Source organism: Chenopodium quinoa, unplaced genomic scaffold (assembly GCF_001683475.1).
Source record: "Chenopodium quinoa cultivar QQ74 unplaced genomic scaffold, ASM168347v1, whole genome shotgun sequence".
NCBI lineage: Eukaryota > Viridiplantae > Streptophyta > Magnoliopsida > Caryophyllales > Amaranthaceae > Chenopodium > Chenopodium quinoa.
In genome coordinates this window covers 100,349-116,380 of record NW_018744113.1, presented here as the reverse complement: position 1 = coordinate 116,380, position 16,032 = coordinate 100,349, and the positions used below count along the sequence as shown (strand labels likewise).

At 33.2% G+C, this 16,032-nt stretch overlaps 3 protein-coding genes across 3 annotated transcripts; all 3 read left to right on the top strand.

Moving 5' to 3' along the window:
• Positions 1–5,692, top strand: LOC110692455 (glucan endo-1,3-beta-glucosidase 8-like). Its single transcript, XM_021869448.1, has 2 exons — positions 1–2,171; positions 4,335–5,692. The coding sequence occupies exons 1-2, from the start codon at positions 1,834–1,836 to the stop codon at positions 5,437–5,439; spliced, it is 1,443 nt and encodes a 480-aa protein (XP_021725140.1). The 5' UTR covers positions 1–1,833; the 3' UTR covers positions 5,440–5,692.
• A 5,208-nt stretch (positions 5,693–10,900) lies between these two features.
• Positions 10,901–13,419, top strand: LOC110692454. The gene has a single exon (XM_021869447.1). The coding sequence runs from the start codon at positions 11,670–11,672 to the stop codon at positions 12,321–12,323; it is 654 nt and encodes a 217-aa protein (XP_021725139.1). The 5' UTR covers positions 10,901–11,669; the 3' UTR covers positions 12,324–13,419.
• Positions 13,314–14,606, top strand: LOC110692537 (transcription factor bHLH91-like). Its single transcript, XM_021869574.1, has 2 exons — positions 13,314–13,328; positions 13,850–14,606. The coding sequence occupies exons 1-2, from the start codon at positions 13,314–13,316 to the stop codon at positions 14,324–14,326; spliced, it is 492 nt and encodes a 163-aa protein (XP_021725266.1). The 3' UTR covers positions 14,327–14,606.
• The last annotated feature ends 1,426 nt before the right edge of the window (positions 14,607–16,032 follow it).

Here is a 16,032-nt window from a genome sequence, read left to right as displayed (position 1 = left end):
ACTTTTTATTCTAGTTTCAGTATTTCAATTATATACGATATTTATCTTTTCATTGATTGAAAATTACAGTCTATTTTTTTGGATTTTAATTTTAGAATACAACAGCGATTTGTTAGCTCTTTGTGACAGTAATTTCGTTGTAATTGTGTTCTTGAACTGAGTAACATTGAATTTTATTTGATTTGTTGTACAAAGAACCAGTGTAAAATTTGTTGTTTAATGTTTAAAGTTTGAAAGAAAAACCCTGAATTACTGTTCTTGTGATTTTTTTTTGCTCCGTCTAGAATTAATAGTCACGTCAATAGCGTAATTTGAACTATTAATATGACAACTAAACTTGGATCTATGGTGTTATTATTTATATGTAGTTTTCAGTCTTTTTATGGGTTATATTTTTGTTGATTATGACCTCTAATTATGGTTGTAATCTTACTTTTTATTGACTTGTTCATGATTATATAGCTATTAATTATTGACATAACATGCAAATAAGTGCTAATATTCCAGTAATATATTAAGTTAGAGGCTAGATAGTTGGTAGTTCAATTATATTAATTAATTAATTTGTAAGAATGTTCTGTTTTTGCTCCTTTGCTGTTGTGTTAGTTGTTAATTTTGTCAACTAGGTAATGGCGTGACATCAACACCCTTTCCTCACCCTGCTGAGATCAACCTGTATTACTCAGTTGAACTGCTTCCGACACCGCCTACTCGCGGTTTAATCTGGGGTTTTGATGTGTGATGAACAATTTAAACTTATACAGTAAATACCAAATTTCATTTCTTTTGATTATTGCTCGCGTTTGAAAAGCTTATTATTAACTTCACTAACTTACCTATAAATTGTTCTTGACTTATGTTTCTGGAAGTGGTTGTGTAGTTGAAAAGACTAGCTCATCAAGTGGACCAGTTCTCTACAGTGTTTCTTCTTTACATTATGGTTTTTCTTTGATATGTTAGGAAAGAAGATATGGCTGCCAACTTTTAGGGGTTGATTGAGTTATTATTACAGGTAAGTAACCTAATAAAAAATGGAATCCTATTTTATATATTAATTTATTTTTGTTATTGTTGTAGTATAGTAGAGAGAGCCGTAGAGGCAATGATGTAGACAATATTCGATCCCAAGTTTTCGGTTCAACCCCAAAGACTCTAACCAACCCACCTAAGATAATGATGTTTGGGTTTAGGGTAGATAGCTGACTAGGCAAGTACATCATTATACTCTTTTTGATATGCTGTCCTATTCATAGTTTATAACATTAATTCTTATTAGTCATATATGTTTGTCCTCGTCCATTTCAGGAAGGGGAATATATCAACTCATTGTCATACTAAATAATTGCTTTGATGCTTTCTATACCATTCAATCTTGTCCACACAACATACAACTTACAAAATCTCTTCATTTTCTTCAGATTAGTGAACTTTTCCCTTCTCCACTTTTGCATAAATTTTACTGTAATCCTGTATCACCCTCTTGGGTTTTCTGCATTATCCTGCTTTTACAGTTCTTCTGCAATAATTTGATCATAGTCAACCTCTCTAGTTGACATATTCTGGGGGTTTTTACCATTTCATATTTCTTCTTACTTAAGAAGCCTCTTTGAATTTCATTGATTGGCTTCCTTTCTGCTCACAAATAATCAACCGAGAGGTATCTGTTTGACATTTTTCTCATTCTCTGCATCGTCCTTTAATTATCTATACCTTCTCAATTGCTCTTTTCTTTGAATAGGAGGCTTTAACCTTTAGCTGTTGACTTTTTTTAAATAAATTCATTTTGGCGCCGCCATAAAACTGTACTATATGCATAGATAACATTCGTTTTCGATGGAAAAGGAGTGGCTGTTGTTTGTAAGTTGGTTGATAATCGGGGTATCATTAAGGGCTTGTAAGGTTGAAGGGCTTGGAGTCAATTGGGGAACTCAAGCTAATCACAAATTGCCTCTTAGTACTGTAGTACAGCTGTTAAAGGATAATGGTATTCAAAAAGTGAAGTTGTTTGATGCTGATGAATCTACTTTGAGTGCGCTCACTGGTACTAATATTGAAGTTATGGTTGCCATTCCTAATGGTGAGTTGGCTGCTATGCTTGATTATCATCAAGCTCAAAAGTGGGTTCGGAGCAATGTTGTGCGTTACAATTTCAAAGGAGGAGTCAACATCAAGTGAGTTGTGTAATCAAATTTTATTTCCCTTGTTTTAACCCTTTAGAATATGCTGGTAGATCTTGTCCTGTTTATCTGGGTTGTGACAAAGAATTTGTCTTGATCCAAAATGATAAAAATGCAAAATTTGTGTTCCCCTTTTCTTCATTTTGTGGGATGTTATATTTCATCCACTTGCCAATTGCCATGTGATTTGTGCTTATTAGCTCATTTTTTTAAAGCATCTTCATTTCCTGGACCATAACTTCACTACACTAAATTTGTGCTGAGCTTACTCCAAAATTCACATTAATTTTGAGCTACCTCTATTTTCATTTTTGATGTTAAATTGCCTTTTATGGATTACTTTTTAATTTCCTTTTGAAAAGTTTATGGAAAAGGTACTAAACTTTTGTTAAAGTGATTGTGTGCATTGATTTTTTCACAAAAAAGTAACCTATGCAATTATCAACTAACACTCAAGCCTACAAAGTTTTTCGACTTACAGAAGTACGGGGGAGTTCCAAAATACTATGTTCCACAAGATTGAACTAGGAGATAATTGATTTTCCTAATTGACTAATCCATCCCCAATTGAAATTGAATTAGATGGTTTATATGGAGAGTGGTTGAAGGACAAATTTTCTAGCAACATCATCTTACTATTAGTGGTGAGCAATCAGAGTACACCCAATTGAACTGCAAAAATTTTGGAATTTTATTGGAAGTTGGAATAGGAATATCTTGTTGGAGGTTACGTTTGGAATGTTAGCTGTGATGTAATTGATCTTGTAGGCCAAAATTTTTGAATTTGGAGGGTTGAGTGGAAATGGCAGAGGAATTTAACCATGTATAAGCAGCAACCATGATAGAGCAGACAGGTGATGGTTCTCATCTTTGAAGGGGGAAGGGCGTTGAAAGACAGGAAAGTGGAGTAACTGGTTCTAATTTTAAAAAAGTCGTAATGACTAGGCCTGCTGAATTTGAATGCTTCAAAGAAATGAATTTCAGTATATCATTTGGGTAGATTAGGGATATTGTTAACCTTTCATGAATATGGGTAACGTTACATGTACAAACCTACCTTGATGTGAATTTTGGACATCATGTTACCTATTAGTGCTTAATTCTCTTTTTATACCTTCAACTTTATCATCTAAATTTGCTAACAGGTCATTATGTGATTGTGTTATGTACCATTGTACCTTGGAGAAATTAATGATGAGGTATAATAATTATTGAGCAAGGGGAAACCTTTTAAGGGTAGTTAAATGATTGACTGATATATCATATATTTATGATCCAATTCATTTTCATTACCAACTTTGAGCTATGCTCTGGATCCATCTGTACAATTTTTTGGTCTAGTACTAGTTTGCTCTCATATGAGTCATGTCATCTCTTGTTCTATATTTTTGTTGAACCATTTTTTATCCTATTCTTCTAGTAAGTTGCTATCTTCATATTCTCTTTACATTCCCACTAGACTGATTATACTAACTGTGGCAGTGGACATGTTGATGCTTTATATATGCACTTTATAAGAAAGAACAGTCGATAGGATAATATATTTGGGATTTTGGCATGTGATTGTATTCATGCTAATCTTAAGCTTCTCAAACTTTTCCAGTGTTATAAAGGTGATAGAGCTAAGAAAAGTAATGATTACAATGCACTTCCTAGGGCAATTTTTTTTTCATTTTTCTTATTTTTCTTGCTAGACTGTAAATAACAGAGGAAATCAATAATAAATGATGCAGAAATAAATTTTTTTGACAAATTCTAGTGTGCCTGTAGCTGTAGTATGACCCAGACAGTAAAAGCACATGAATGTAGGTTGTCTTAGATTATATCTGTGCACATTCCCATTATTGTATGCTTAAAGTAGTCTTTCATGATGTGGGCACTGTTATGTTTTATTGTCCAATTTTTTCGAAGTATAAAATGTATAAATGAGGACCAGAAAACATTTTGTACATAAATTCGAAGTAGTAGAAATCTTATTTGATGATCATTTTCATTTAATATTCTAAATAACTGGGTTTTGCTTTTGCAAATATCTAGAGATGGTTGATTAGTGGACAAGTACTTGGTGCATGCCAAATCATATGCAATTGTTAGTTACCCTTTTGATGTGTTAGAATGTGCAAACTTCTGCAACATTGAACCCTTTACCGGTTGCAGATATGTGGCGGTTGGAAACGAACCTTTTCTCAAGACCTACAATGGTACATTTGAGAATGCTACTCTGCCGGCCCTTCAAAATATTCAAAATGCTCTTAATGAAGCTGGGGTAGGAAACTCAGTTAAAGCAACTGTGCCCTTAAATGCTGATGTTTACGAATCACCACAGTCCAATCCTGTACCTTCTGCTGGAAGATTCAGACCTGATATTGCTGATGTCATGACCCAGATGGTCCAATTTATGAGCCAAAACAATGCACCATTCACCGTCAATATCTACCCTTTCCTCAGTCTGTATGGTAACCCCGATTTTCCAGTCAACTATGCATTCTTTGATGGGGGAGCTACTCCTCTTGATGATAATGGGATCCAATACACTAATGTTTTTGATGCCAACTTTGATACATTGGTTTCGGCCTTAAAAGCAGCAGGGTATGGGACTATGCCTATAATTGTTGGGGAGGTTGGGTGGCCCACTGATGGTGATATTAATGCCAATATTAACAATGCTATCAAATTCTATCAAGGCCTCCTTCCAAGGCTTGCAGCTAACACTGGTACTCCTTTGAGGCCTGGATATATAGAGATGTACTTGTTTGGGCTCCTTGACGAGGATGCAAAAAGTGTTGGACCTGGGTCATTTGAGAGGCACTGGGGAATTTTCCGGTATGACGGACAGCCAAAATTCCCCATGTATCTTGCCAGTGAAAACCGGGAAATCTATCTTATTGGTGCAAGGAATGTCCAATATCTTGAGAAGCAATGGTGTGAGTTTGACCCGAATGCTAAGGATCTGAGCAAGCTGGGAGATAACATTAATTTCGCATGCACTTATGCTGATTGTACACCTCTTGGGTATGGATCCTCATGTAACGGTCTGGATTTAAATGGGAACGTGTCCTATGCCTTTAATGTGTACTATCAGACTCAGTATCAGAAACTTGAGGCCTGCGACTTTGGAGGTATGGCTAGGTTAACAATGAAGAATATCTCGACAGGGAATTGCAATTTTACTATCCAGATAGCTTCCTCTGGTCTGAGGACTGCTGTATCAGCGGCTTGCTTTACTATCACCGTGCTCACATATCTATTTTTTAGAGTTTGATCTTGTGGATGTGGTAATGCCATTCTTTGCTACTATACGTTTGCTTGATTGCTTCGTCTGTACAATCAGAGGTTTTCATGCCCGAACTTGGTAAATTTTTTTGGTGTTTGTATAGAATTTTGGTTAAAGAGTTTTTCCTCATTTGGGGCTATGAAATACATGTAAGCTGTTCATAAATCATACAAAGTATTTTGAGAATTGCTCTGACTGGCTAGGTTTACAGTTTATTAAGCAGGGAATTTCAATTTTTACATCCAGATTATCTCTGCTGGTTTGATTACTGCTTCAATGTTGAACACAGTAATTGTGTTATTTATTTATTTATTAAAATTTGATGTTGTCAATCTTATTTACGAATAGAATATAAAATCCGCATTAACAAGCGTAAGTTTTAATTAAAATTGGCGACAGATGTACAAGAGTGCACTTTCTGTCGCTATTACTTTGTCCCCAAGCCATACATATCCTCCAATTCCCTGAAATATAGCAACATGAAGGAGATTTAAGCATCATAATGCAAATTTCAATATTATAATACGGAGTAATAATTTTAAAATGTGGATAATATAAAGATATATAACGAGGTATATTTAACAAGACCTTATATAAATAATATATACGGAATATTTTTTTTTCTTACATATAAATATAAGGATAATGTTATACATGGGCTACATATAAACATTAAATTTACACTTGAAAATCGTAAAAAGTTAAGAAATCATAAAAATATAAACACTAATAACATATATTTACGCGTGTTTTTATCATGAATTCCTAATTTATACAATTTCCAATAGTATATTTAATGCTTATAAATAGCCTTTAGAGCTACATAATAACATGTACTCCGTAATTAGAGGTGAGACGGTAAAAAGTGCCAAAAGGTGCAATTATTACAACCAAGGATGCATGGGTACGCCAAAGTGTAGCCGTTTCCCGTACCGGAGACGTATCGGGTACGGGTGCGGTACGGGTACGACCCAAATACGTCCCCAAAGAATACCCTCGAAATGTGGTACAGGAAGCTAATTTGGGGACGGCTGGGAGGAGCTCCAGAAACGTCTATTCTGACGTCCCTACTACAAGCCCAACCAATTTCTTTAAAAAAACTCTCCAAATTTACTTAAGGTTGATTCCTCAAAAACCCTAGAAAGTAATTGATTTTGGATTGATGACAAGTATTCATGTAATATAGTCAAAATAAAGGAAAATTTGCAAATTGCAGCCCGAAAGTTCGTATAAATTGTAAATTGCAGCCCAATTCGATCAACTTTTACATCGATTTACATGTTGGAAAATCTTCGGTTAAGGTTTCAGGGGCCATTTTATCTCTTAAGGTTTCGAATTGTGTTCGAAATTAGCAAAAAAAATAACATAAGTGCCTTGTTTTGCGTAACAAAAATATATTGATTTGTGGAATACTGTAAAAATGAGACACTTACGTTATTGTTTTGCTAATTTCGAGGCTCAATCCGGACCCTTAAGAGCTAAAAAGGCCCCTTAAACCTCAAACGAAGATTTTTCAACATGTAATAAGTCGATGAAAAATTTGAATTGGGTTGTAATTTACAAATTATACGAATTTTTGGGCTTCAATTTGCAAAAAAAAATTTAAATGGCTGCCATTTGCAAAATACAAACTTTAAATGACTGTAATTTACAAATTTTCCCAAAATAAATAAGAAATATACAAATAATGTAAAAGTTAAATTGTTGTAATTAAATGGAAATGGAGTATAATATACAAATTGTTGTAATTAACGAGGGTGAACTGGTGAAGAATATTGTTTTTTTTTTCTCCTTTTAGGTGAATTTTTTTTTTTTTTTTTTGCTAAAGAGGAAAAATACCAAATAAACAGAAAAGGAAAAAAAAACCAAACAACCTATCAAGGAGGAACAAAGCGTGGGAAGGCCACTCCTTAAACATCCTCACTAAGAATCCTACGAAGTTCCCTGGGAGCACTACCTAGAATAATGAGATTATTTGATTGAGCCACTCCACGATTGGCGAGCCAGTCATCCTTTTGGGTGAAAATGATTGTTTGTAAAATTGTGAGCAATAACTCTATTGTCTCCAAAAAATCTCTAAACGGTTAAAGGGAGTTAGTTAAGGATGTCAATTTGCGTGGAATTCTTGCTGAACATCGGACCCCACTTCATTGTCCTTTGAATTCTGTTAGTCTTTGACAACCTAAACTAATTTCTGGCAAAGCGGCAAGTACATCCTCTAAAATTGCATGAATTAGCTGCTAGTCGTCTTTAATTTTATCTTGTAATCCCTCCATTTTCTAAGTATCCTGCTTTGATTGTTGTATTATTTATATAAGTGTATTACTTTCACCAATGTTTATGTTTTATCCATACTTCATCAGTTACTGATTACTTTCAACATTTTGATTGGACATGCTTGCCGAATGCCGATACATATATTTGATAGTTGATATATTTTATTACATATTAATAAAAGTTAAAAAAAGTTTATATAAAGAAACTATATATTAAAATAGACCCAAGAACATCTTACATGATTACATTGACATTTATATAATAGCTAAAAAAATGGTCAAAGTGATATGTATAAATAGTGCAAAAAGTCATAATGTTGCGAGTAATTTGGGACAAAACGAGTAAAAATGAGCATAGTCACATGAATACTTGTTAGAATGTATTAATGTATGATTTTTGAATATCTACTTTTTATAACTTATATCTACGGTATTTTCATCATGTACCTCCAAGTTTTTTTTTGTTCACCATATACCCCCAAACTTTTTCAAATACACCATATAAATCCTAAGTTTTCTAAAAAATGCACTAAATACCCTTATGGACTAACAAATGTTAGCTCTGTCAATCTTTATCCCAAATCATTTTCCTTAAGCTCCAAACCAACTACCTTCCCTTCCCCTACCCACTAAAGTACTAAACCAACCTTAATCTCCTTTCCCAACCTCGAAAACTAATCATACATACATGATTCTTGAGATTTGTGGTGAATTCAGGGGTTAGGGGAGGTGGAGAGCGAGTGGTGGCCGATTTTGGTGGTAAGGGAAGGGATCTAGAGGTGATTTCGTGGCATAATTAATCAAACTCCACTTATCTCGTGGTCATTAAAGGTATATGGTGCATTTATTTTTATAAAAACTTAGACCATCTCCAATAATAAGACTCCAATTTGAGTATTGAAATACGAAATGAGTAATTTTTTACCTCAATGGTGATACCATGGTCACTTCTTAATTTAGCAACTCATTTGAAACCTAATTTTCCAATGGTGAGACTCTCTAAAATATACAAATGTCACTTTCAATTATGGCTCACAAATCCATTTCTTTTTTATTATCAAATATTGTAAGATTAAAAAAAAAGGTAAAATTTAAATAAATTACAAAATATATTAGAATATTGACAAGGGGTCCACACTTTTTGCCAAATAAGACTCAAAGTTGAGTATCTAAACTTAACAACTTTCTTTTGGGTTTCTAAGTTTAGATAATTGGTATACATTGCAAAAATTACTCTCTCCCTCTTAAAAATACTCACTTGAGTCTCACCATTGAATAGGGTCTTATTGGTATACGATCTTCATCTTTCCATGCATGGCTCCATTTTATAATTATTAGTTTTTTTTTTTTCTTCAGGACAGGGGTACGGCAATACCTCTATGTACCCTTTAGATCTGCCACTTGGGAATCACATTAACTAGTTGTCATAGATTGGGTACCTCTAGGATATTGTAATGCTAGTGTTACAAAATCCAAATTATATTTTTCACCAAGAAAAAAAATCGTAAAAAATAAAAATAAAGCTAAAAAATTTAATAGGGATGAAAAACACAATATTATATACCAAAATCACACAAACTTTGCAATCATTTATATTAAAAATTTGAGGACGGAGGGAGGGAGACTATTTTGCAATCATTAAAAATTTGAGGTCGATGTTTTGAAGACTGAGGGAGACTATTTTGCAATCCTTTATGTCCCATTTGTCTCAATAAAAATTTGTTTGGTCGTTGTATTACGAGGTTATGTGGCACTTAAGCAAAGCTTAGGCTTAATTTGGAACTATATATGTACAGATTTTAAACATTATAATTGATGACAATAGATTATCAATTGCACAATACGTATAAACATGGATTATTAATTTGTTTGTATATTATACGAAGTAATACTGCTTAATAACTTTAACCCTTTTATTCTCTTTGAGTTTCCTTATCTCATATGGAGTATAGATATGAAGGATTAAAAATTTATATACCAACGAACAATTTATACTATTCTTACTAGATAATACTTGAACTAGTGTTATTTCATGATCTGAAGTTGTAGGAATAATCCCCATTAAAAACACTTTGGAGGAGGGAATTTGTATCTAGGTTGATACAAGTACTTGCATACAGTGGCGGATCTGTGTTGGTGCACACTGAGTCATGTGACTCAGCATCACCAAAAAAAAATGATTTTTTTTTTAAAATAAAAATATCAAAGAGACCGCTTATTGTAGAGAGGCGTCTTTGATGCTGCTAAGAGTGCTAACAGAGCCGACACATTTTATAAAAATATCAAAGAGACCAACTATAAAGGTAAGTGGTCTCTTTGATGCTGCTATTGCATTTCACATTTTAGAGCTGCTTTCTTTCTTCGTTAAAGAGACCGGTTATACTTAATAACAGGTCTCTTAAGTTATCTCCTTTTTTTTACTTAACAATTTTTGCTTCTATTTATAATTTTATATCCTATATTTGTGCAACCAATTTTAATATTTTCCCACAAATCTAAGTAAAAAATCATAAAGTTTTATATTACAATTTGTTTGTAACATGTTATTTGTAATATTTTCAACTTGTAAGATTGAATTTTTAAATAGTACGGAGTATTTGGTTGTATTATGGATTTTTGTGTCTTATTTTAGATTGAAATCGATTTGGTGAAATATATATATATATTTTTTTGGATTGAAATTAATTATAAACAAGATTTGGAAAAATCATTTGTACTTTCACAAGTAATCAATAATTGATAGTGACTCACCAAGTCGGAAATCCTGGATCCGCCACTGCTTGCAAAGGATGTTGGCTATTAGTTAAGGATGTGAACAGATTTGTGTGAGATTTTCTCCTAGAATGGTACATTCTCATAAACTCCTTACCCAAAAAAAAAAGGGGGGGGGGGCGGGTGGTTAAAAATTTAGTACATGCATAAAGAGTGAAGTGTAAATAGATAAAGGTCCAATATTCCATTTCCATAAGGCTAGAAAAAATAAAAACAAATGAATATTGAGATAATTCAAGTTTATCAACTATACACGTAGTACTAGATAAACAAAGAATGGAAACGGAGGTATCGCTTCAGTCACTTTGAGCATAACTACCACTATAGCTATTTTATACTAGAATATAATTTTTTTGCATTATGAAAGGTAACTTTAAATACTTTTAATATGTCTTTAACATGTACATTCACCTTTTTTGAGAACTTGTGATGTTTGTAATAAAATCAACAAGTGTGTGATCCAAATTTAATGAAAAATCACTAAATAACAACCACAAAATTACTTAATTTATACGAAGTACTACATAGTTTTTTTTTGAGACCATGGAATACTATATATTATCTCCGTTAATTGTTATCTGTAACTTTGGGCATTATTTGAGATATAAAATATTCCAAAGTTGCAGAATGATAATAAACGAAGGTAGAGTTTTTTTTTTTTTTTTTTTTTTTTTTTTTTTTTTTTTTTTTTAATAAAAATAAGGAATAACAAGGAAATAATGAAAAGAAAAAAAAAAAAGCCCATTTACTCTCCACATTTCCACATTTAACAAGTACAATATAAACCTGCCCTTTCCTTGCCCTCTATATTCCTCTTCCTTACACCAGGACAAATTCCCCTTTTTATTATCTCCCTGTAATTCATACTTCACTCCTCAACATTTTTACTTTTTTAATTACACATTTATTGAAAGAAATCAAACAAAAAGGTAAGCTCTTTTATACTAACAATATGATTATTCAATATTAATTTTCATATATACAATAATCCATAATTCCATAAACCTTCTATTTTACCTGAAATAGATCAAAACAGTAGTAACTTTATGCATAAATGTTGATAATCAACAACTTTTTATTTACTTTATTTTATCTTTTCATTTTTTATACTGAAAAAAGATTTGATCTTGTGCAGAGACAGAAGCCCATAAAAGGTGGAGGAGAGAGAAAATGTATAATCAGAGTGAATCTGCTGCTTGCTTTGACCCCAACAACAACCCTGATGACCAACCTGCTTCTGCAGCAATTGCTGCTGCTGCTGCAATTAATGGGTTTTCATCCTATGAGACAAAGACAAAGACTATCACAACAATTCTGCAGGAATCAGATTTCCAAAACCCTAATAATAATCTTTGTAATCATTCTCATTATGATCCCAATACTACTTGGGACCATAATTCTGAAATGGGTTTCACCAATTTTGTTGAAAACATACACCATCACACTACTACAACTGATCTTCTTACACTTCTGCACTTACCCATTTCCTCTTTTGCTTCTGCTTCCTCCTCTTCGCCACCACCGCCTTCGGCTTTCGGGCTTTTAGGGGAGTTTAACCCGGCTATGATGGTTGATTACCCGGTACACGGTGCCGGGTCCGGATCTTCTTATGATCCTAATTTGTTCCCTCAGAATTCTGCTTTTATGATGAGAGATCAGATTTTGTTTCATCCTAATCACGTGTTTAGTACCGTGAATGTGAATGGGATTGATGGGGTTTACCAAGAAGATGATACCCAATTTCTTAGGAATGGGATTCTTGAGTTTAGGAAAGGGAAAGGGAAAATGGGTAATAATAATAATAGTAATAATAAGAGCCCTTAGAATTCTGCTACTGAGAAACAAAGGAGGAGAAACTTCAGTGACAAGTATGAGTATCTCAGCAAACTCATTCCCAACCAAACCAAGGTATATAATGCTTATTAAAATTATGGTTGAATTTTTTACTATTCTTTTGTCCGGATTTTATAGTCACGTAATTACTCGTTTAGTTTACTCCACCTACATCATTATTTTATTAGTCACGTAATTACTCGTTTAGTTTGCACTATCTACATGACTATTTTATTATAAAGGCCAGATTTAATAGTCAGTGAACTACTCGTTTAGTTTATACTGTATACGTGATTATTTTATTATAAAGAAACAAATTATTTTATATTTTTTTTTATGTGGGAGATTATTTTTTTGGTGTGGGTGATTGTTTTATAAATTTTTGGAGGAAATCCAAGTTCATATCTTGTTTATATCAGGGTATGTAAGTCATTTCGCGTGGGTAACTGAGGGGTATAATTGTCAATTTTAGGTTTCTGCTGATATTCCCGTTTTGGTATCCCCGTTTCAGTACTATCCTGACGTTAACAGAAGACTTTAACTTTTAAGTGTCGAATTGACGGGGTAAAAAGGACCATTTTCACGAAATGGCAGCAGCTTGAAGAAATTGAGCACCCTAACCAAATCCAGAAATAAATCAACTCCTTTAACAAGAATGTACAAGTAATGCTAATTTATATAAAGGAAAACAAACCTGCAATTCACCGGCTAAAATACCCAGGAGTACGACCCTAATTTCGCCATTATCACCACGTTTCTCGTACTGCTGCGAACCCTAGTTCGATTTTGGAATTTGGGGGAAAGATAGTAGTAGTTGTTACTTGTTAGTGGATTGATTTGAAGGAAGAGAGAGATAGAACTGGAATTCGAAAAAAAGGGAGCAAAATGATGTCAAGATCTTATACCAATCTTTTAGATCTAGCTTCGGGGAATTTTCCTGCGATGGGGTTGGGGCGGGAGAAATAGCGGCTTCCGATGGTGATGACGGTGGCAGGAGTGATATCGTAGCTTTTCTTTTTCTAGTAGTATCTTTGTTTTGTAACTTTCTCTCTCCTCCTACCTAGAACCCAGATTTAATCAATCCACAAGTTAGAACAGGACGGCGTTAAATTCTCCGTCTATTTTAGTACCGTTACACGTTTGTCCCCACAAATCGAACATAACGGTATCCACATCACCAGACCCGAACTTTAACATTACTTTTCAGAAAACATGCTCAATATTTACAGCAATGCCATTATATTAACAAACTTTGTTAATATCTGATATCAATGGAGTCAGCCTACTATTATTTATATTACACTATTTACATATCAATTATTTTTTTTCGAAAGGATTTTGTTTTTCTATCCATGTGGATTATTTCATCGTTGGATTTAATAGTTATGTAATTACTCGTTCAAATAACATTACCTACATAACTATTATTTCAGAAAGCAGGGAATTTTTTTATTTTATTTTTTTGATTTTTTAGTTTGCACATTAACTGTTTGTTGAAATGCATGAATGTAATGTAGACTGATAGAGCATCAATAGTACTGGATGCAATAAACCACATACATGAACTGAGAAGGACAGTAGGGGAGCTCAAAATCCTGGTTGATAAGAAAAGAATTTCCAAAATTAAAAGGCACAAAACTCAGGAGGATACCAACACCCCTCCTGTTGGTGGGGACCAACACGGCACCGGTGTCGATGCAGTGGCAGCAGTGAAACCGGAACCGGAGGAGGATTTCAACTGTTCCACAGCCATCCAACTCCGAAGCTCATGGATTCAGAGGAAGTGGAAGGACTCAGAAGTCGACGTTCGAATTGTTGATGATGATGTTACCATCAAGCTAGTGCAACGAAAGAAGATCAACTGTTTACTGTCTGTGTCTAGGACTCTTGATGAGCTTCAGTTGGATTTACGCCATGTAGCTGGTGGCGAAGTTGGGGACTATTACAGCTATCTGTTCAACACTAAGGTGATTAGGCCAAGAAGTTTGGATTAATTATGGTTTAATTGCTTGTTTTTTGTGTTTAATTGTTTGTGTTTTTTTGTTAATTTTGTTGCAGATTTGTGAAGGGTCATCAGTGTATGCAAGTGCAATTGCTAATAAGCTGATAGAAGTTGTGGAGAGAGAGTCTGGTGTTGCTTTTGTTGCTGATTAAGGAATGATTAACTAGTGATTAAGATATTAACAAAAGTAATTGCTCTTTTGTTGCCTATATTATCTTTCTATCTATTTAGTAGTGTTTATTAGTTAACCTAGTTTGATGCTACTAATTAAATTAATGGTTGAATATATAATATAACGTTTATTTAATAGTGTAATGCTCTCTCTTTCTCTCTTCATACCTCCATCGTCTCACCTTGAATACTCATAATGAATTCGACTTTTTGATACTGGTATGGACTCTTTATAACTTCATTTTGGGCTAAAATTAGAAAAAGGTGTTTATAGAATAGTCTAGTCAAACACTTGAACAGATTCACATTAACATATGTTTATTCAAATTAAAGGAAGATTGCTATCGATTAAGCATAAGCTATTCTACACACAAATTCTCATTAATGGTTTGTTCTCTTTGACTTAATTTCAATTCAGTTTAGTTCAGCTTAGTTCAGTTCAGTTCAGCTCCAATCAGTTCAATTTAGTTTAGCTCATTTCAGTTCAGCTCTTAATTTCCTTCTTTCATAAATAATTTATTTCAAATCTATTTAGTTTAGTTCAGTTCAGTTCATTTCAGTAAATTAGAATAGGCCCTAAATCATGGTTAATCTTAAATCCATAAAACAATAACTATCCAATAAAGCCTTTTGGTAGCACCACCAAGGCACCAAGTATTTAAGTTTTTAACACTAACTAGTTATTGGCTCGGGTGATGCCCCGATACATCGTAAATTTATAATTAAGTTTGATCAAAATTAATAAAAAATTAGTAATGCTAAACAATACGGATTATTAATAAGTGAATGAAATATATACAGAGTAATAATCTATATGATCTTTCATTAATATATGAGAAAATTTAAAATAAGCATGTCAAATTTAAATTTGAAGGTTATGCATATGAAGCGTTTTTGATTAAAATTATACATTATTATAGAGAATTAAAGTTATAGAATTAAATTTGGAGGTTATACATAGAAAAAGTTTTTTTTTTTTTAATATTTAGTTTTTAATTAAAGTTATAGAGTTTTAATTAATGCCGGTGAAATCAATTTATATTGGGAAAAGACGTGACATGTAGGATGCCACCTCACACACATGTGTTGCCTAGTCATATTGTGGGAAGGGTGACACATGGCGTAACCATGTTGTTCCCTTGGGTTTTAATAATATTATAGATTAGCCAAGGCAATAATGTTTTGTAAATTGGAAAAGAATTTTACAAAAATGTAATTTCTAATATTTGGGATATGAGGCAAGGTATTCTGGAGGAGCAAAAACATTACAGTATATAATATGTAACCTGTAATATGAAATTCTCAGGAGTTTGTCTTGCTTTAGAATTTGTTATATACTCCCGGGTGTATCGTACACCCAGGTAATTTGCTAACTTAATCAACAACTGAGCAAATACTTATTTATTCATTTTGTCAATTATATGAGAAAATGACCCTCGGTGTACGTTACACCCAGGTGTTCATAACTGGCTCTCGTCTTGCTTAGGCAATCACTTTTTTATATATTCTCCCCCTATCAGCCTATCT

Bases quoted from the DNA above. Each gene is read 5' to 3' on its own strand.
- LOC110692454 (XM_021869447.1), top strand. From the start codon at position 11,670: ATGTATAATCAGAGTGAATCTGCTGCTTGCTTTGACCCCAACAACAAC.
- LOC110692455 (XM_021869448.1), top strand. From the start codon at position 1,834: ATGGAAAAGGAGTGGCTGTTGTTTGTAAGTTGGTTGATAATCGGGGTA. The intron at 2,172-4,334 runs GTGAGTTGTGTA...TACCGGTTGCAG, and splicing joins AAAGGAGGAGTCAACATCAA to ATATGTGGCGGTTGGAAACG.